The sequence below is a fragment of the Dermacentor andersoni genome, chromosome 6, assembly GCF_023375885.2.
Source record: "Dermacentor andersoni chromosome 6, qqDerAnde1_hic_scaffold, whole genome shotgun sequence".
In the NCBI taxonomy this organism is placed as follows: Eukaryota; Metazoa; Arthropoda; class Arachnida; order Ixodida; family Ixodidae; genus Dermacentor; species Dermacentor andersoni.
In genome coordinates this window covers 47,547,778-47,569,038 of record NC_092819.1, presented here as the reverse complement: position 1 = coordinate 47,569,038, position 21,261 = coordinate 47,547,778, and the positions used below count along the sequence as shown (strand labels likewise).

At 41.5% G+C, this 21,261-nt stretch overlaps 1 protein-coding gene across 2 annotated transcripts; it reads left to right on the top strand.

Annotated features, from left to right (window-relative positions):
• Positions 1-997: 997 nt before the first annotated feature.
• Positions 998-20,873, top strand: Papst2 (adenosine 3'-phospho 5'-phosphosulfate transporter 2). Of its 2 annotated transcripts, XM_055066222.2 has the most exons (9): positions 998-1,674; positions 1,735-1,856; positions 1,940-2,094; positions 3,380-3,487; positions 7,784-7,881; positions 10,171-10,263; positions 15,072-15,253; positions 18,290-18,449; positions 18,796-20,873. In XM_055066222.2, exons 1-8 carry the CDS (start codon positions 1,522-1,524, stop codon positions 18,402-18,404), a joined length of 1,026 nt encoding a protein of 341 aa, XP_054922197.1. In that variant the 5' UTR covers positions 998-1,521; the 3' UTR covers positions 18,405-18,449; positions 18,796-20,873. The 2 variants fall into 2 exon arrangements, with proteins under 2 accessions (XP_054922197.1, XP_050026789.1); XM_050170832.3 differs by having other exon boundaries at positions 999-1,674; positions 18,290-20,873.
• The last annotated feature ends 388 nt before the right edge of the window (positions 20,874-21,261 follow it).

The following is a 21,261-nucleotide window of genomic DNA, read 5'->3' as shown; positions in this document are numbered from 1 at the left end:
GTAACAAGGTCTGTAGCCATAATTTAATTAGTTGTAGAATCCAGTCACTTAGGCAGTCTCGGAGCACAGGCTGCAGAAAATTAATAAGTATAGCTTAAGCAAATTTGCAATCTACTAAACAGGATTTAGATAAGAAAAATTACTCGCAGAGTAGTATTAAATTAAGGGGGCATTGTTATGTTACCTTATGCAACAGCAATGATAAAAATATATTAAGTGCAGCAACATTATCATTCTATACTACTACTCATCTCGCAACATTTGTTTACAGAAGTGATAATAATGCAACAATTTACGCTATCGTTAAGTGCAAGCTGCACAACATAAAAAGTGCATGTTCATAAAAATGAGCACAAAGACAACATACATAATTAGAACAACTGTTAAGAAATTATAGTTACCCTTCTCCTTCCTCGAAATATGCAGCCGCGAGATGTGCAAGTATGTTATACGTTAATCTGGTTAAGTAGAATGTTTTCATCGCCATACTACTGAAATACTTTATATACATATATATATAAAGTTTCTAGTGATACAAGATTTCATGACGGATTCTTATTCCTGCATGTCTCTGTCATTTAACCGTTTTTTTGCAAGCTGCGATGTTCCTGGCTGATATATACATCCTCATTAGCACAAACTTTATTTAGTAAGTCAAATATGGTAATGTTATTTTGGTCATTTTCTTTTCAGCGAATAGCTGTCACAATGGGCTATCTAAGCCTGAAAACTGAGGATAATGCTCTACAAAAAGAAAAATATAATCTGTGATGCCGCAAGTTTTTTCATGTACGTGCGTGTGTTGCATCAATGAAAGTATAATGCTTATCGTAGTGTGAAAGGATGAAGACAAAGAGCAAATTGATGGTGCATTGGTTAAAAAAAGGAGTGCCGTTTTCTTTTTTTTCTTCGTCTAATTCTTTTGTGTGGAACACTTTAGGAGTTGCATGATGAAAAAGAGGGAGAGAATAAACTTTACTACGTTACAGTCACGAAAGAATATATGCCAGGGACTCGGTATGCGTGTGGCTCATATGCATGGACAGGTACCGTACGGATATTTCGTTCTCCGTTATAGCTTCATATATTTATTTGCTCGTGGTTATGGTCGGGCTGACGGCGCTTCAGGAAAGAAGTGGCGCCACTTCACGTGGTATTTATCCCTTGTTTGGCCTCTACTTATGGCTCATACCCATATGCATTACGATCGCCCAAGATTCGGATTGAAATATTAAATGAAGACTATTAGTAACGCAAAGAAAACAACGGAATTAATTACATATGCAATTTGTTTCATCGTTCCGTGCAATAGAAGCGTGTGTTCGGTTGCGCCGCCGCGCCGCGCCGCTTCCGTTGTAGCAGCTGTGTTGGTCCAGTACCCGTGTTGCGAGCGCAAGATTTAACTGACGTCAGCTCCAATTTGACGAAGTCTCGTGTGTGCAAGGAACTGCCGTCACTGCTCCAAAGCGTGCTAAATATTTATGCGTATACATACGCCGCGCGCCACGGACGCGTTAGAATATGGCGCCCTTTGCAACAGCAGAGAACGTGAAGTTTCCCCGTAAACATGTCATACTGTGCTGCCTAGGCTTAGACTCATTTTCCACATGCACCCAGTTTGTCATTTGTGCGGCTGGCATCATGACCGTGTTCTTGGGATACGGATACACGCAGGTGAGCTATCACGATCGACGCGTCTTGGATTGTCGGGTCGATCGCTTTCTCTCTTTGCAGGAGCTCATGTTTCACATCGAAGGATTCAAGCCGTACGGCTTCTACCTGACGTTTGTCCAGTTCGTGCTGTACAGCATTTTTTCGTTCGTCGAGCGGAAAGTACGGAAGGAGAGCGGCCGCACGTAAGCCATTCACGACACCGTTTTTCACCCGTATCGCTTCGGCGCAGCGTTTCCGTTCACGGGACTGTCTTCGCCGTTTTCAGAGCGCCCCTGCGAACTCATCTATTACTATCTGTGCTGACTGTGGGCACCATCGGCCTCTCTAATGCGTCACTGGGTTACCTAAACTACCCGACCCAGGTTCTATTTAAGTGCTGCAAACTAATCCCGGTGCTGCTCGGTGGCGTGCTCATCCAAGGTAAAATGCTAGTTTCGCATGGCTGATGGTGACGCTTGCTTACGAAACCGAAACTGCGATGTCCGCAACATCCCGGTTTCTGGATTTATCAGCCGATACTTTGCTATGGTGCATGCTAATTTCGTTCCACGAATAAGAGAACGGTGCATCGCGGTGTTTTTGTTTTTCTCGGCGACCATCATTTGCATAATTTGCATGCCTTCAGATGACGTCTTTGTTTCTGCCGTGTTTCTATTACATGCATAAGTGGCATATAATTGCCACAATCTTCGTTACTATAACTGCTTTTAATTTGCTTTTCGGTTTCCTTTTCATTTAAAGTGGAACATGCTTTCGTTAACCATAAATAACTTTGCTCTTTCTATAAGGGCAGATTATATTAGTGGTCACACACACACAGACACCAGATTTTTATTTTTTTTAACAGAAGAAATACCTTGCGGCATATATACACAAATCTACTCGTTGAGCTTTGCTCAATGAGGCTGACGTTACTTACACTAGAAATGAAAATGCATAATTGACTCATTAACACAATTTCACTAATCACCTTTTTAACTATATAGTTACATTAGTGCACACATTAATAAGTACACAAGTTGAAGCCAGTGATTCCACAAGGAACATACACTCAATTGGAACGAATTTTGAAATTAGTTCGAGTTTTGAGATAAGCATTGTCAAACTTGCAGTAAACATGCATTGTTCCACTATTCTAACAAAATGCCTTTTTTACATAGATGACAGAAGCTAAAAAATGACTGGAACACCAATGCATTTTGTCACAAACTTTGGGAAGGCATATTTCAATAGTGGTGTCATCCTCAGAACTCGTTCCAAGTGGATATAACTTTCAAAGTCACCAGCTGCAATTCGTAAATTACAACATGCACTGTAAGCTAATTACGTTAAAATGTAATTAACGAATTACATTAATTATTGCAATATTCATTTTCATTTCTTGTGTAAACAATGTCCACTTCTGGGAATAATCACACTCAAGAAGTAGAACTGTGTTTGCAACAAGTGATATTTAAAAATTCTGTTGATGATAAAAAAAAGGAAGGCTGTATTTCAGCTGTATATATAAACTCCAATTCTTGGGCATGGGGAAGGCAGAAGGTAGAAATTCAAGACAATGAGCAAAACGAGAACAAGGGTTAAAGCAGGAGCCAACGTTTCAACAAGTGGACTTGTCTTTTTCAAGGCGACAGATGCTTCCCACAACACAGTTTTTGAGCATGCCACAGCAATGTATGTATATATATAAACATTTTCTTCCTAGGAAAGAAGTACAGGAGTCTTGACCTGCTAGCTGCTGTGCTCATGAGCATTGGACTGGCTGCCTTTATCCTGACTGACAGCAAAATATCGCCAACATTTTCATTTATAGGCAAGCATACATCACTTATTCATCCTGATCACACAAAAAATTTGGTGCCCGTAAGAATAATGCAGCTCTATGCATGTGTTTCATGCAGTGTGCTAGTTTTTCAAGGCGCTGTGCAAACCAAAGCAATGTTAGTGAGTTTTAGCATAGCAAAGACAGGCATCCACTGCATGTGATTGCATTTTGCTACGGTGTGATGAAATGTAGCACTATAAAAAACATTTGTGTGCGCTTTGGGACACAAGATATGTTATGACTGGCTCTACTCTTCACATCTATGTCTTTTTGTATTCTTATGTATGTCTGTGCCTGTATGTCTCTTCTGTGTTAAAGGGCCACCTAATGAGAGTAGTGTTCTGACGCACGTCTGTTCCTTCACTGTTTTGTTATTCTCACTCCTGATGTAAATAAGTAATGTTGGGCTGTCAAGGAAAAATGGTTTGAAAGCACATTACTGCAGGAGATTTTTGTATATTGTCACGTGGTAGTGATGGTGAAGAAGGCAGCGAAACTGTGATTAACGAAACTAGCATGTTATTGGGCGAACTTGTGCCCTCAAGAAAACAGGCTACACTCAAAGAACGATAGCGGCGAATGCACTCGGCGATCGTCGAAAATCTGACACGCGGGTCAAGCACGTCGGCTTTTATACATCAGTCGTCAAATGTTCCAGAGTAATCGCTGGGACCCGCGGGTCTTTCTATTCGCGTCGCGCATACATGCAATCAGATTACACAAGGTTCGGTCACAGACAGCAGATTCAACCATCGATAACATTCGAGAAACTTCCTATACATGCAGGCACGTCATGCGCTGTGCGATAACATGTGTTAGGTGGTGAAACATGGTCACCCAACAAGGATAAAGAAGTACACATGTCAATATCAAGGGTCATTTGCAGTGCGTCATAGCTATGAAGTTGCTCTGTTGTCGGCAAAGAATTTACAGCGAATGGTGCTGCAAAATCGATGTGTATGCCAATGCTTGCATGAGCAGCCAACACGGTCATACCGAACAGCCATGCTTGTAATATCTATGATTATTATGAGTGTTCAGACTGCAAAATTTTCTAACCACATCAAATACTCCCAATTTATAAAAAAAGAAAACAGGTTTTGCGGAGTCTATACTGCAGCGAATATGCTATCTGATACATCTAATGCTGTAAGCAGCTGGAGGTCATCAATTCAAAAGTTTGCAATAAGAAACAAATAAAAGTACGAACATAACACGTGCACCGTGATAATTACAGTAATGAAGAAAGGGAACATAGCATGCCACAAGATACTTTAGTAGAGTGTAAAGGTCACATTGAAGGAGATTAGATCAATACTACAGCACTGCATGCTATTTGAAGGAATCCAGACGTGGTGAGATATGATAAATAATAAAATGCTTTGCTTAAATCGGGGGAGCAAATTCGTAAGCTGCCTAATAAGGCAAGACATGCCTACTTAATGGCTGGTAACTATTGTGCATATGCGACTTCCTCCATGTGCTCGTTAAGGAACTGATTCGTCTGTGCAGCAACGGCAGTTCTCCTGCAGCAGAATAAGTAGGTAAAGTCTCCACTTGTATCCATCACTGGAAAAAACTTTTGTTTTTCTTTATCGTAGTCAAACGAAACGAATATTCAACAACATCAAATAGTAACTTCTCAAATTGAACACAAATCAAATAGAAAAGACTATTCGTATTCGAAATTCTGAATACTTGCACGCCGCGAATCAATGTACATTGAATTATACAATGAATGGAAACATCTAAATAATTAAATATAATCATATGTCTTAACTGGGTAGTCTAATACATTAAAATATGGGAGCCCTAGCTTGAATCCATACATAAATGTTTAAGCTGTGGCAAAGGGCTGTTTCTTTAAACCTTTTCACTGTCTACAAACAGGCGCTGAATGGCTTTCAATTTTTCTTGTTGGCATAGCCCACTAAATTCAGTTGGCAAGACAAGGATGAGTAGCAAGAGTGCGTTAAAACAGAAGCCCGCAAATTTTCAACACATTTTCACTGGACATAATCACAATTTTAGAAGTTTGCCATAAGTTATGTGAAAAATTATAGGTATTGGTCTTGAGGCATTACCCATGTGCTTTTGTTTGATGTTAGAATGTAAAGAGAGGTTTTTCGTAAGTCATGTGACCAGAAGTGTCTTGAAGCCATAGGATCACTTCTGTCATCACATATGCCATGCCATCTGTAGTTTATACTGTACACACCTCGAGTAGTGCCTGCATTTGTGTAACAACTGCGCTTCCAAATTTGCTCACAAAAATAAAAACAAAGAACATTTAAAAGCAAAAAAAAGGCATCACCTGCCTGATTTAAGCTAGTCTGTGTGTTGTATTTGTACCTTGTTGCGGAAAGCTTTAAAGTCGAAAGCATATCTACTACTACCTTACCAATTTTTATTGTTTATTCTTCAATGGGTCTTTATCTGGGTCTATAGCCGACTAGGCTAGCAAGGGACTCGCTACAAAAAGGAAATTACGAAATATTTGTTGCAAAACAAAAATCTAGCACTGTGGATGGCACTGAGGATCAATGCACTCAAAGGTATCCACGAGTGTGCTGTCATACCGAGCCTGAGCAGCAGCAAAAGCTACATTGGTCAGGACTAGACGTGCACCAGGTACAAAGAGATCACGGGGAATACGCATAGCCAGAAAAATGGGAATGAAATGACCCACCCCCGTGCAAGGCTTGCACCTCGTTAAGATTGTGGAAAACAAAGTACGGCGCTTACAGGAGTGTATACATTATGTTATGCTTTGTCTTTAAGAGATCAACAACCGCCTATAACGTGTCACGAGATATTAGTGGAAATGAAAAGACCCTGATTTATAGTGATAGAATCGAGCATGCTGTTCACAATTTAAGATAGGAATTCGTTTTAAATTGTTGCAGAAATTTGTGAAATATAGTAAGTGGCATGAACTGGTGGTGAAACCTTGGTACTTGAGATGTAGTCGATGAAATTACTGTACTTATAAGGCGGCTGTTGTATAGGCGGCTGTTATCAAGTGCCGCATACTAATCATTTAAATTTGCAATGTTTATATTACGTGTGCACTTTCGCTTTATTCTATGCACACATTTTAGAAAGTAAAAAATTAACGCTAATAAACTTTTGAAAATTGCCACGCGACTGGCCACTCAAGGTACCTTGCGCATATTCACAGGCTTATTTCAAGCTCGGAAAAACACTTTTATTTAACACGTACTGAGCAACAGAAAGGTGTATGAGGAATTTTTCATGTTACTCTGCAATTTTCTCATTGACACCTTAAATTTAATCTAATTATAACATTTGAGAAGTTGATTAATCAAGACTAATTATGTAATTAGGTGGAATGCAACAAATCATCTGAGTATCTCCAAGCAACGGCAAGCAACATTACCTCGGTTCAGTCCAGCTACATGGCATTTGCATATATTTAAATCTTGGTATGTGATAGTTCGGACACCCTGAATATGAACAAAGCATTTGGGCATAAAACCACGAAACTACTTAGCTGTTATTAAAGAAATAATTCAGCATCTCAGAAAACATGAACTGGAGAAAAATCAGGTTGATAAACTAAATATTAATTTCTTACAGCTAGGGCCACACTTACCTGCTTTCCACAAATCCCAATGTATAATCGCTATCGTGCTCACGTATCACTGTTTCTTGCATGTCTTCAGCACATGACTACATCCTCACTCCAAATAGAAAAATTGTGATAAACATTCTTCCACTGCGTTTTCCACATTAACACTATATGATTGGATACTCTTACTGGTAAATTTTCTGTTGCACTAAAAAAAAAAAAGACAGATTACCATAAAAGTTGGTTGTCTGTCCCTTAGTGGTTTCCTTTGCTCCTCTAGACAATGTGTCACCTGCCAAATAAACCACATTGTCATCATAATTAATATAATGTCTAATCTTATGTCTTATCATTATAGATGAACCATGGAATCATTTGCTAATGCTTTGTCAGAGTAAAAAGGTGCTATCTAACTGTATAAAAGAACAGCGCGCAGTGGGTACACTTTATGTAAATGAGGTTCTTGCAAACATTTTATGCATCACATGTGCCTGTTTACACTCATGTACATCAGACAGTACTAACCATACTGCACCCAAATCTGGAAAGGTATCGTGAAATCTACACTCTTCTTTCACTCAGCCTGGTTTGGAAGTGCAGTGTTACATAAAGGACACTTCCTCGTTTCCACGTAATGGCTGCCGTGAGATGTTAATCAATGAACCGATTTGTTTTTTGTGTATCTGCTGCAGGAGTTGCAATGATATCAATGGCTCTACTTTTTGATGCCATCATCGGCAATGTGCAAGAGAAAGCAATGAGGACCCACGGCACCCCAAACTCTGAAATTGTGAGTTTTTGAAAGAATGCCAGTTTCTTTTTCCCTGTTTGCCAGCTTCAGGCGAATGTGTGTAAGCTGAAGAGTGGCAAGCAGTGCAGAACCTTCACCGACAGAGTGGAAAAGACTGGTGCAAACTTAATTCAGCAGTTTATCCCCTACACTTTGCTGCCTGTGCTGCTTTCTATGTCCATGTTAGTTCCTTGGGGTTTTTGTTTCTTCTATGAACTTAGCTATGACAAAGCTTTAGTGCTGGCTTGCGTGTTTGCCTATTTATTCTTTCCTTTTGTTCACACATTGCCCGTCACTGCATATGCCTTACCTCTTCTTCAACGTGCTCGTATAAGGGTAACTGCGTGTAAAGCATAAAAACACCCAGCTTTAATGTTGTTTGTCGATAAAGTGAAGGTGCACCTCCACTAAGGCTGGCAGTATCAAAGTGCTTGTGCAACAATAAAAGTGCGCATGAGGGTGGCAATACTCCTAGAAAATGTGCTATACGTTACTGCTGAGTTTGAAGCAGCTTTGGAACTCTCTTTCTAGAATAGCCTTCAGAGTTGCCATTGTATAAGCCATGATCTCCCCAACGTCATCAAAACATTTTCCTTTCAAAACTTTTTTTGAGCTTAGGATAATCGATGACAAAAGAAGTCTTTTGCGGGAAGGGGTTGCAAGGTCTAGCGAGTACGATAGGCGATCTAACAAAGTTAGTATTTTCTTCGCCAACAAGTACTTTACAGACAGTGGTATGTGTGCAGGTGCATTGTCCTGAGTCGCCCCTTAATTCTTCCCCTGTAACTTATTCCCTTCTTTCGACAAGCTGTTTGAATCATTTGTACGCTGCTGTTTTCTTCATAGAATCCTTGCTGTACATCTCCACTAACATCTCCTGTATTTCACTCCCATGCCTGCCCATATGCACAAGAAATTTAATGTTTGTTCATTGCTCTAACTCTAGCTTGTGTATTTTTATGACAGCGTGTACACAGAAGCTCAAAGCTCAAACAAAAATGCATGCCACTAAGCACCAATCTGCTTCGTATTGATGCAAAAACTGCTGTGGGATACTGAAATACCCCAAGGTTATAAAGATCTTAGATCTGCTTGTATATTATAGTATGTGGTGGTGACCAATCTAGAATTGTTAGACTTTGCATGATTGGCTCCTTTATACAAGCTGAGTGCATACCAAGTGCTCTTCTTTTAGACTGTAAGGAATTTTCACAAATTACCTGTGGTAAATAGCAGAATTCTAATCCTTGAACTGGACTACTCAAAGAGTGGACATTACTTGCACATTAATCGAAATGCATAACTAGCAAAATTTCACTGATTACTTTATGGCGTATATTGCAACTTATTAATTGTGGCCTGTAAGCTTGCAAGCCATATCCACTAAAAACAAATCCTGAGGATGGCAGCAGTATTGTGATACGCACTGTCGCCCGCTGCGTTTGCTTAGTGGCTATGGTGTCAGGCTGCTAAGCACGAGGTTGCGGGATTGAATCCTGGCCACAGCGGCCGCATTTCAATGGGGAAGAAATGCGAAAACGCCCGTGTATTTATATTTCGGTGCATGTTAAAGAACCCCAGGTGGTCAAAATTTCCAGAGTCCCCCACTACAGCGTGCCTCATAATCAGATTGTGGCTTTGGCACATAAAATCCCATAATTTAATTTAATATGCGCTGCCGAACTTACAGTAAAGATGCATTGTCATTCCACTTACTTTTTCAACAAAACACTGAAACACAAAAGTAACTCTAACACAAACATATTATGTTGTGCACGGTCAATGTGCACAACATATAGTCACTTTGTGCGCTTTGTGACTCTTTTTTTTTTTTTCTCCTATTGTCATGCTACTAGCCATTTTCATTCTTATGAAAATGTTTTCTTTATAACAGTTTGTTTATCCCAAGTTTGATGTGCACTATATAAAACATGTAATATTAGAAAAGCTTACACTTTTGCGCTTTCATATTTTGCCCTGACCTGTCACACTGGTTCAGTGGCTAGGGCAATCTGCTGTTGAGAACAATGTTGGGGGCCGCCGCATTCCGATGGGGGCAGAAGGCAAAAAACGCTCATTTAATTTGTATTTAGTTTACCTTAAAGAACCACAGGTGGTCCAACCTAATCTGGAGCCCTCTGCTACAATGTCTCTCATGAACCCACTGCTGCTTTGGGACATTAAACCACACAGTGAAATTTGTCTTGATGGCTTATTTTGTCCTGTTTTATGTAATTGTGCTAACTTGTACAAACTTCGTGCTTACACTCACCTGGCCTGTTGCAACAGATGATCTTCTCGTACTCCATCGGTTCTATGACCCTGTTTTTCATCTTGGCTGCAATGCAGAATTTGATCCCAGCTGTCAAGTTTTGGGCTCAGGTGGGTAACGCTGCGCCCTTTTTTGTTGTTGTTTTTTATTCGCTTGATACCTAAACCTGGTGTGTACAGGGTGAACCGAAAACACCCAATGGTGTTTCGGAGCCGTAACAGCTGCATTCTATATAGGGTGGTGTGCAAGCATACTCAAGCCGTTAGTTTTAAAGGTACACAAAAAGCAAGCATTAAGTCATGCTAAAGCAAATTTTTAGTGCTCCAAGATCTTCAAAGTGTCACTTTTACAGAGAATGCAGTTCCTATCATTGAGCACTGTCACTGTGATATAGCGATGTACCAGCTCCCACGATGTACGATTGGTAAATTGCTACGAATTGTTGATAATAAAGAAGGTAATTTTGTTGAATTGCAACATGAAAAAAAAAAAAAAAGTTCTGTTTGGCCAATTAATATAATTTTTCCCCACAGAAGCACTCACTAATGCTAATTTATTCTCGCCACTTTGACGACTGTGTATGGAGAAAGAGAGGTAAAAGCGAAGGAAAGACAGGGAGGAGGAGGACAAAATGTTTATTTGAAACCATAGGCGCATGGTTTCTTCACTTGTGGGAGGCGACGATGATTAGTCGGCCTGGAGCCCCTGCTTCCTGGCGGCTGCCTCTGCCCATTCCGTGACCCAGACCTGCTCATCTGGGTTGGAGCTGAGCAGTGTGGCCTCCCACTGCTGCGTCGTAGTAATTTGCAAGCCCAGTGGACTACCGTGGACATATATATTTGCACAGCCCCACAGTATCTTATTTCCACAGAACCGTATCCTCCGGACAAGGAGGTTAACCAACGGATACAACTCTGGATCAATGGTTGGATGTTATGAGCATACCCTTTGAAAATGGCTTGGTGGCTGATGCCACAAAGATAGTTATTTTTGCCTTTCTTCTATGCCTAATATTGGCCATTAGGACCTCTATTTGCTGCAGTGTGGCACCCTCTCTTTGTGGTCATCTGACTCAATGCTGGCAGTAGTGCCTGGCTGAGCAAGACTTCCAAGATAGCCAGTGCTGCATAAGGTGCAAATGTAAATTTCCCTGTTCATCTTGAGCAGTCTTGATGGCAGAAAAATCATCTGCTCTGTTTCTTTTACAACTTTTCCTGCTACCAAGTCATCTCCTGGCATAAAAAGTTCCTGCAGAGCCCATCTCTCGATAACTGTCGAAAGTATTGTGATTAGCATTCAAGCAGTGTAGTGAAACATCATCTTGCTGAAAGCATGCTTTATAATCTTTAGTGGTCATTCTGACACTTTGTTGCTTCAGCTATATGCGACGTACATTGTCCGTGGTATTGGCCCACTTTTCTATGATGCTCGCTTGCCGAGATAGGCCATGAGCATGACGGAATGACTATGCAGTGACAGCGCTGGAATGACATTGATGGAACGAGGAAGGCGGTGTGTTGACAATGAGATCATGATTCTGAAATGATGACGGTGGTATAACGGTGCTGGCGTGACGACGACGCAATGAAGACAATAGGATGACAATCAGTGTATAATGAGGATGTCATTACGACGATTGCATCCCAAAGATTGTAAGATAATGTGACGACAATGGTACGACAGCAAATGCACGACAATGGCGGCAAATCATGATTGAATGAGGATGGCATCATCATGATAGAATTATGAAGGAGTGGCATGATGGAATGATGATGGCATGATGATAATATCATTACATTTCTCAAGTTTATGATGGTAAGAAGACAGCATGACGACGATGGCATGATGAGAGTCGAATGATAAAGTTAAAATGACAGTGATGGAACGGCCACAACGGCATCATGATAACATCAGTATGACGATTGCATGACAATGCTAAAATGACAGTGGCATGACAACGATGGGATGACACTCTTCAAGCGCTGATGATGGTAAGACGACAGCATGATGACAATGGTATGATGACGACTGCATGACGATGACTGCATGAAGAGAGTTGGGTGATGAAATTAGAATGACGATAGACTGACCACGATCGCATCACGACAATGGTATGATGAATACATGGTGATGGCTGTATGACAACGATGGCATGGCAATGGTGTGAGGACAATGGGATGATGGTGAGGGTATGTCAACAATGGTGTGACAACCACGACATGATAAGTGTCAGATGGCAAAGCTGGACTGACGACAATGGAACAAGTGAAATGGTTTCGCAACAATGGTATGACGACGAATGCATGAAGAGTGTACGAGGACAACGACATGATGATGAGGGCAAGACGAAAGGCATATGACAAAGTTGTAATGATGACAATGCAACCACCACAAGCACATACCTATTGGTCCAAGCAATTGGGCAACTTAAGCCACTAGGTTGGCACAAGAGGTGTGATGACGACAGCATGACAAAATCAGATGATGAAGCTGGAATGACAATAGAATGACCACGACAGTATTACGCAAGCTCGCGTCTAGTTGCCCAAGCTAGTAGACAGTTTGGGCCACTGGGTCGGCAGGTAAATACTAGATAGGCTCAAAGTGCCCAAAGTAGGCAAATAATGCTGATTGCATTAAAACAAGTATGGCAAGGTTTCTAGAAGAGTAATCTAACATTCAAAGTCGTTTCAATGTTTCTTTTTATTGTCTCTCTAAGTGCAGATCATAAAGAGCTCCAAGGTGGTCAAAATTTACCCATACTCCACTTCATGCTTGCCAGGCAATGCTGCAAAAGCTGCACAGTCATTGAGGTCTCACTGTGCGCATTAGGCAGTGCAGTTGGTTTTGATCTGCAACACTTTCTATGAAATAACTGCTTCATCTTACAGCTTGTCGACTTAAAGTAATGCCAAATCACATATTTGAGCGTGCTTGTGCTGTCTGTATCATATGCGACGCTCTATGTTTTGGTTGCAAGCCATTCACTGCAGTTGCTAATCACAGAAGCATGTCGTACCGCTTGTTCGATGCTAAGTAGGCTCAGATCTGCGGCACCTTCCATGTAATAATTGCGTAACATAAAAGTATGATACCTAATGTTACATCTAATTACATGAAGCATAAGTACATATTTCTTCTGTATGTAAGGCACTACTTTTGGTTGCGAATGCATGCATTGAGAGAAGTCTCTCTGCCCTTTGTAGCGTTGCCTGCTGTGTATGAAATGGGGCATAGTGGGCATAGACCCCTCCACTGTGGCGTCCTTCGTTTCTCACTGTGCCACTTTCTGACAATAAATCCTACTACTTACATTTGTTATTTATTATTTAATGTCAATGAGCAAAACTGCTATCTTAGCGTCTGTTTTACACCATGGAGAAAACATTGTGTGGAGTTTGCCGAGTTAGTATTACTGTTCTACATCTACTTAACAAGCACCTCCTCACTGCAGAGGCTATATTCCATTGCCTTGACCTCCATCCACAGCCGGCACTCCTTCCCCTGCATCCTTCCATATCGTAGCAGAGTCCTCAAGCAACATTTGCATCAAAAGCCCCTGCCTTCTTTCTTCTCTTACTGTGCAGTGCATTTCTGTAGTCGCTATTGCATGCTCTGGATTTCACAATAATCCCAGAGTTTTTAAGAGCATTGCTGCTGACTGATTGCGCACTGCAGGTAGCACACACCATGACAGCATGAGGCATTGGTTCGCTTAGTTGCTGCAATCGCTGCTGCAGCTACACGCCAGTGTGGCTAAAAGAAACACATTCACCTCTCTTGTTTATATTTTGAAGACAATGTCTATCTTATTTTTCTCACTTTTTGATATCAGGTGTGTGTTTCTAGCCTATTTGTGAGCCAGTCCTTGAGATAGTGCAGTCTAAAAATGTTGGCCAAACCCAAAGATGAAGCACTCTAAAACCGTTCCCGTGGGTATACGCAGTGTAAAAATGTGGGCTGTTCTTGTGGGTAAGGTAAACCAATCCCGAGGATAGCGAAATATAGAAATTGGAGCAGTCCGACGTTTCTTATACTCCCTTCACATGAGGGGCGACGCGATAGAGTGCCATGAGCAGTCTCTCCACTCCATCCTCCCCTCCTACCCCAACTCATACAGTAAGACATTGTCTTTGATCAACTTCAACGAGCCATAACACTTAGCCTGATTGCTACACAGCATCAGCAAATTTTGCTCTGTGTTATGATGATGTGATAATTGCAATGACACCACGTCCACATTTGGAGACCAGCTTTAGGATCATACTACTGTATCTTATAACTGTTTCCCGACCTTCGTGCTCACCAAGTGTCATCCTTTTATGTGCAAGTAGTTTATGGTAGAGCTTCTACAACTTCACAAATGTCTAACAGTACCATATAAACGTAGAAGATCAGTCAAGCTGAATTGGTAGAAAGGCTGTGTGAAGCTAACAAACGTGTTACTGGTGCCGAGTACAGCGTTTCTACAAGAAATAAGCCTGGACGTGTGAATGCAGCGGCAGTGCCAGTTCTGAAACATGGAACCCACTGCCGGTGTATGTCCTCCCTCCTTCATCCCTTTGTAAAAACATATCGAAGACTAGTCAATAAAACAGTAAATAAAATAATAAAACAAATAGATAATTGATTGATCGATTGATAAACCATTACATAGAAAAGACTGGCTTGAAGGCCTATGTGGGGAATGGGATAAATAGGAGGGAAAGGGGAAGATCACAAGCAACTGGCAATACCCGCTTCTAGTACAAAGTACCAGAGGGACTGCAGCCTCGTGCGGGCTCGAACATCATTGTTGGGTTATTGTCCATTGTTTAAGTCTAAGGAAAATGTAGCGTGCTGAAAGTTTGGTAGCATTTACTGCGTTGAAGTTGTATTCATTGAGTGAAATTCCTGTTCTTTTTTCCCCACTCAACAGAATCCGGTGGAGACTTACGGCTATGCCGCCATATTTTCACTCCTGGGCTACTTTGGTGTCCAGTTGGTTCTAACGCTCATCAGCATATCCGATGCCTTTATCACCGTGGTTGTCACAACTTGCCGCAAGGCCATATCTATAATTCTCTCATTCATGCTGTTTGCCAAGCCATTCTCATTCCAGTGAGTTGTGATAATTTCTCTCTTTCCCAAACCTGCAAAGCACCACTTGCATGCGAGGGGCTTCCCTCCTTTACTGGCTCAGATGCGGTTCAAATGCTGCTAGCCGTCTTTATAACTGGGATTGACCACTGAGCGCACAGGGTGGCGGCATCAGCCTATCAGGAAGGGCGAAAGGAATGAGAAATGAGATGTATAGGTAGAAAATATGGTTCCCAATCTGTTTTCCAGTTATACATTGTAAACCCACTCTTGTACCTTGGTGTTACCTTGCTGACATGGGAGGCCAGCAAGGCAGCACTGTTTAGGGCACATTAGACAACTATGTTGATGGACTGCATGAAATCGTAACTCGAACAGGAAGCTAAATGTTTACAGAATTGCCTGTGTGGTTGGGCCAATTTTATAAAGTGAAAGGAAAAAGCATCCCACCCGACTGTAGCACAAAGCTACAAAGGAAACCCATATAGATTTCTCAGACTGAAAGCTTTGCAGTTGAAGAAAAATTTGCCCTGGGGGCCCAGCGATTGAACCCGGGACCAATGCCTCTTGGGGCAGTCGCTCCGCTACCTGAGCTAACCTCAGTGGTGGGACAGCCATATGACTCTTTTGTGCTTGTCTTGGTGCAGCCAGAAGTCTGATTTGGCACAACGACAAACATTTTTGATGCAGTGTTCATCATACATATATATACCAGATATGGTCTCAAATTTAACTGAAATAGTTAATAAATATAGCAGAGCTGGCTCAACGTGCATAAACAAGACATTCTGGCTAGATTTATTAGTCTTTTATAAAATGGTTTTTTCCTCTGCGTATAATACAGTATAAATCTACTTCTACCATTAGGACTTGCAACAGGCATTCCGCATTTGGCATGCTTCAGGTGAGCAAGCAAAAAAGTTTGCTGAACTAGGGCATGTCAGCGAGAACGTGCTCTAGGATGTGCACAACTAAATCGAAGTTATAGTGGAGAAGTGAAGTTTCATCTAATGTGCCTTTTGCATAACTGTGCCTTGGAACATGTGAAAGCTGATAAAATTGCAACCATGGAATCTGCTCTTATAGTCACACAGAGTTGCAAGAAAGGTCCTTACTCATGAGCAAATTATATGTCAACCGTTGAGTATGCATATTACAAAATGTATTTAAATTAGCACAACCGCTAACAACTATGCTAAGCAATGTGCGACCGGACATTATCCGAGGCTTCTTTTTGATCCGACATCCTCCTTGAGCGAGCTCCATGTCACACTGGCAAGAGCAACTAACATATATATAGTGTAACTAACTAACTAACAACTAACTAACATATAATGGCAGCGCATTGGAACATGGTGATATTCAACTAAAAGAGAAATTCAACAAAAAGCATGAAAACAATGAGTGGAGTCTCGAGAACTAATGGCATCTGCTATAGCTATGGCTGTGGTCACATCTTTGATTTTCAGGGTGGTGATAATGACGACAAGCTTTAGGTCTTGGTTTCAGTTTTACTACGAAGCAGCATCAATGCAAGGAGGCTTGTGCTCTTATGTGCTTGAGCTGGCGAAGGCTTGGCGTTTAATTTACTATTAAAATTCCATTTTGCAGCAGGATCACTCTAGGCACAATTTGGCACAATTGGCGCAGCTATTCTACCACCGTAACCAAGAGGCTACCAGATTGCAGAGTGTGGTCGAATCGATTGACAACTCGAAGCACAGGGACAGTGAATATGGCAAATCTACTGTGCAGAAGCCTGCAAGGTACAAGGCTAACCCAAGCTGAGCTGATCTTACCCAAGCTAACCAGGGCCACCATCTTGTACGCGTTCGAAAAGCTGATATTCGATTTAGACTCACGTGATTGGCCTGGATTGAACTAGGCCACGATATCAGCGCGGCCTAGACAATCCCGTGAGGCGAAACTGATGGTCGGCTTTTTGAACACGTACAAGATAGTGGCCCAGGAGGAACCCTCTTGGTCAGTTCCAATGGTAGAGAGACCATGCTGGAAAAGTGCTGGTCCCAGGTTCATTCTTTGAACCAGTACGAATTTTTCTTGACTGTGAAGCTTTCTTTCTGAGAAATCTATATGGGCTTCCTTTGCAGCTTCGTGCTAGTTGGGTGGATGACAATTTTCCCTTTCCTGATCCTTCCTCCACCTTGCTGGCTTCCACACAACTGATTTGCCAAGTGAATGCCTCCAACAAAAAAAGTGGGGTTTTTTGATCCTGATATTTTGGGACCAACTCATTTCCTTCTAGATGGCAGCGAAGTGCAGCTTAATAGAAAATAATGATAATATGGGGAAAGGTTTTTTTCACTTAGGTTGGTAAGCTTGTTCTTGTGGTATTGTTGACAGGCACAGATTATGAAAGAAAGAGAAAGCGTGCATGGACTTTCGAGTGTCAGTGTTGAAGATCAAAACAGGAAGCCATTGTTGTAGCACATAGCCCACGAAAGTCGAATCATGTTATAATCAAGTCGCATGCGGCACAAAAATTTTTTGCCTTCCTTATGTGCAATGTCCGTTATAAGCACGCATTCGTTATGTCTTAGCCTCTTACAATGAAATCTTATCTGTTAAAAAAAATACATTTATTATATCTAATAGTTGTTGTAAGCATAGTACATTCGTTACATGCTAGCCTCGTTACAATTAAGTTTCATTCATCACAAGATTACTACCTTTATAAACTAATATTCATTTTAAACATGCCTTGTTACAACAAAGTCACATCCAGCATGAAAATACCTGCATTATATGCAATATTCATTACATGCTGATATTGGGAAAAAAATACAATTTATATTTGCTTCATTATAATTTGATAATACTTTATATCAAGGTTCGGCTACATGCAGTAGAAAAGTTGCCCTTGGAGTAGTTTTTGTTTGATATGTTCCATTTTGCCACCACTCTAGTATAACAGCCTTTGGGGGCAGCTCTTCTGTGTGTTCTTTTGTTTACCATGTGGTGAAGCTAGTTTTTGTTTGCTTGCTTCGCTAATAATTTCTAAACTGCTGCTTTGCATCTATTTCGCTTATACCACAGGTACGTCTGGTCAGGTGCACTCGTGCTTCTTGGAGTGTACCTTCATGCCTACAGCAAAAAGCTAGCGAAAATGCCACTACTTCCCCTCGTCAACCGGGAGAGACAATCTTCGTGACCATGATTGCAGTAGCTGACAATCAAAATATCTAGTCAAAGTGGTGTAAGTAGCTGGTGCGGGAGCCGCATATCCATGGACTCGTGTTTTACACTTCACAATGCGGTGATCTGTGTAGGAGCCCAAATATTGAGCAAACAATTTTATTTACTGCATGTCGTTCTTTTGCCCCTCTACATGCTTTCACTGTCTGATAGTGCGTAGCTTAATGAAATGGATGATTTGGATAAGAGGGGTGTGTTGTCTAGTCGTTTTCGTTAACCAATGCTGCTGTGGATTGTGGCCTCTGCAGAGGTTTTGGTTGTAGCCAGAGCTGGGCAAGTTTGCTAGCACAGTTGAATGAAATGCCATGGAATGATAATTGTTACTAATGGTTAGTCCTTACTGACAGCGTCGCAGGCTTTTCCCCAACCCACCGCAAGCATATACATATCCTCTTGACGAAGGCTATGTTGGATGAAGAAATACATGGTGGTGAGATCTACTCAAGAAAGAAATTTTTAACGCGAGGTTTTCTTTACGTACCTTCCCGGACTTTTCTGACCATGGCTGCTGTTACTGTCTTGCTAAATAGGTTGCTCTTTAAAGAAGATTGACTTACGTGCCGGATGGTGATATCGTACCTCTGTCCCCCAGCACAGCAGCCAGATTCTCTAACCATTAAGCCACAATTGCATGAATATTTACTTCGTGCCAACGCAAACTAGATCTTTGAAATGATCGCCGCATATGTCACACTGCGGTGCACGAGTGTGCGAGAGCACATATGTGCACGCCAGTGTCCTTTATGCTACGTACACAATAATTAAATATGCAAGTTTACGGTATTTGGCTAACTGCTTCATGAAAGCTTTGCTTCACATAGATTCCAAGATGTGCATTAGATCTGCATAATCCTTTTTTTTACTAATTTTATTAAAGCATGTTCTTTGTGGAGTCGGGCTGATTTGGATGCTGTGGTCAGTGTACGAGCTTGGGTTACTGAAGAGGTTACTCTTCTGTGTTCCTAAAGTTAGTGTAGAAGTTAGTGTAGTGGTAGAAAGGCCAACTGCAAACAAGTTTGACAGCACGACAATAGGTTCAGCCTATAGGTTCAGATAAGTGTAGATATAAAGGAGCCTCCGTGAAAAATTTTGTGTTCAGAATACTAGTAAATGTGTCGTGGAAAATCTTGCTAAAGGCATTGGATACTGAAACTGAAAAAACAAAAAATTTAATGCTGCCATTACAACTCACCAGAAGTGATGTATGATCCAGCACAGTGGGAATCACAACTGTTCCTCAGCAGCTGTGATTTAATTAATTAAAAAGCCAGCAAAAATTAATCACAAATCACTTATTACATTAATTGTACAGTCCAAGATTAGGTGGCGCCCACGGTTAAAAGTGGTGAACTGAAAAATCTTGGAGGCGACGTGCTGGGATTTATGTCATACTTGCTAACCATCAAATGCACGCATTTCCTGTTTACTATTTCAAGGCTGCTAAAAAGAAAATTGGACAATTCCCAACCCTGCAGCTTCGCCAAGACTGCCTCTATAGTACTTATAACAAATTTATCTAAGTGAAATTGCAATTGGCCTTTAAAGCCAAACAACAATAAAATTTTGGACCGCGTATAAAGCCTAGTTTAACCTAATGTAGATATAGAGGAGCCTCAGTGCAAAATTTGACATTTGAAATATATGCGGGAACGTCATGAAAAGCTTGCAAAAATAGCTGTTTTTGAGACTGGAAGTGCCGCACGACCTCTGCAATCTTGGAGGCGACGCTGCTGCATAACGTGGATGCAGCAGCATAGATGTAGTGCCCATGACTGCCTGCGGTACGTTGGGACTTGTATCATAGCAATTGATTCAGTGGTATATACTACTCATTTGAAACTGAGTGTGATAGCATGCCATCGGGGTGGGATAGAACATGCTGAAATAAAAAAAGGCACCAACCGCAAAAGATTAAGTAAAAAGATTTTTCTTTTGTTTTTCTTTGAGCAGGGCTCTCATGTGGGAGTTGAAACGTTAGCCTTAATAAATCTTTTGTGGTCGGTGTCTTGTGTTATTTTATCATGCTACTCATAAACTTAAGCAAAGTGAAATTTTGTTGCAGTTGGCCTTTAAGCTTTCTATGTGGCATCTAACGGGTTTAGATGCTGCGGCTCGTGGTGGACGTGAAAACTGCTTACACCGATACCCACAGTGTGTGGGCACAATATTGAAAAGTAAGGAGGTGGTAGATTCAAAACACCCTGTCCAGGACCTTTGCTAGCAACATTTTTCAGTGCTGCTCCAATGAAGTTTGCCATATGCTGTTCGTCCTCAAGCACTAGAGGACTAGCCACTTTGCAGTAAGGGTTGGCAAGGGGTGCAAACTTGAATTGGTGCAGAAGGGCAACCACTTTGCTGCTTCTGTTTACAAGTGCAAGCGTGTGCCACTGAGGGAAAGAGAATAAAGTTTATGATTTAGCTCCTGCTTGGGAGCTTTCTGTGTACAACTGTTGCGGTGCCTACCAGGGCCAGTACAATGTGAAGATTCCTTTTGCTCGATTCTATTACCTCATCATCCACTGTTTACAACTGGCTAATCCCAGTGACAACGCAAGTGGGGCGCCACTCGGGCCACTGATGATGTGTGAAAAGGAATATTACGCATATCCCTGCCCAGGATGCTTGGACGTACTGAACAAGGGCTTGAGAAACCAGAGAGGTGGCGTGTAAGGTGAAATAATACAGAGTGCATGAGGCCCTTAGGCAAGACGGTGTAGAGTACTGCATCCAGCCCCACCATATGAAGCCCAGGCCCAACCTGGGGCTATGGCTGCAAGCACGGGCCCAGGTTGGGCCCACTAGAGGAACTTAGT

Excerpts from the sequence above, each read along its gene's own strand:
- Papst2 (XM_055066222.2), top strand. The coding sequence starts at position 1,522 with ATGGCGCCCTTTGCAACAGCAGAGAACGTGAAGTTTCCCCGTAAACAT. Across the intron at positions 1,857-1,939 it reads CGGAAGGAGAGCGGCCGCAC|AGCGCCCCTGCGAACTCATC; the intron begins GTAAGCCATTCA and ends CGCCGTTTTCAG. Across the intron at positions 10,264-15,071 it reads CTGTCAAGTTTTGGGCTCAG|AATCCGGTGGAGACTTACGG; the intron begins GTGGGTAACGCT and ends CCCACTCAACAG.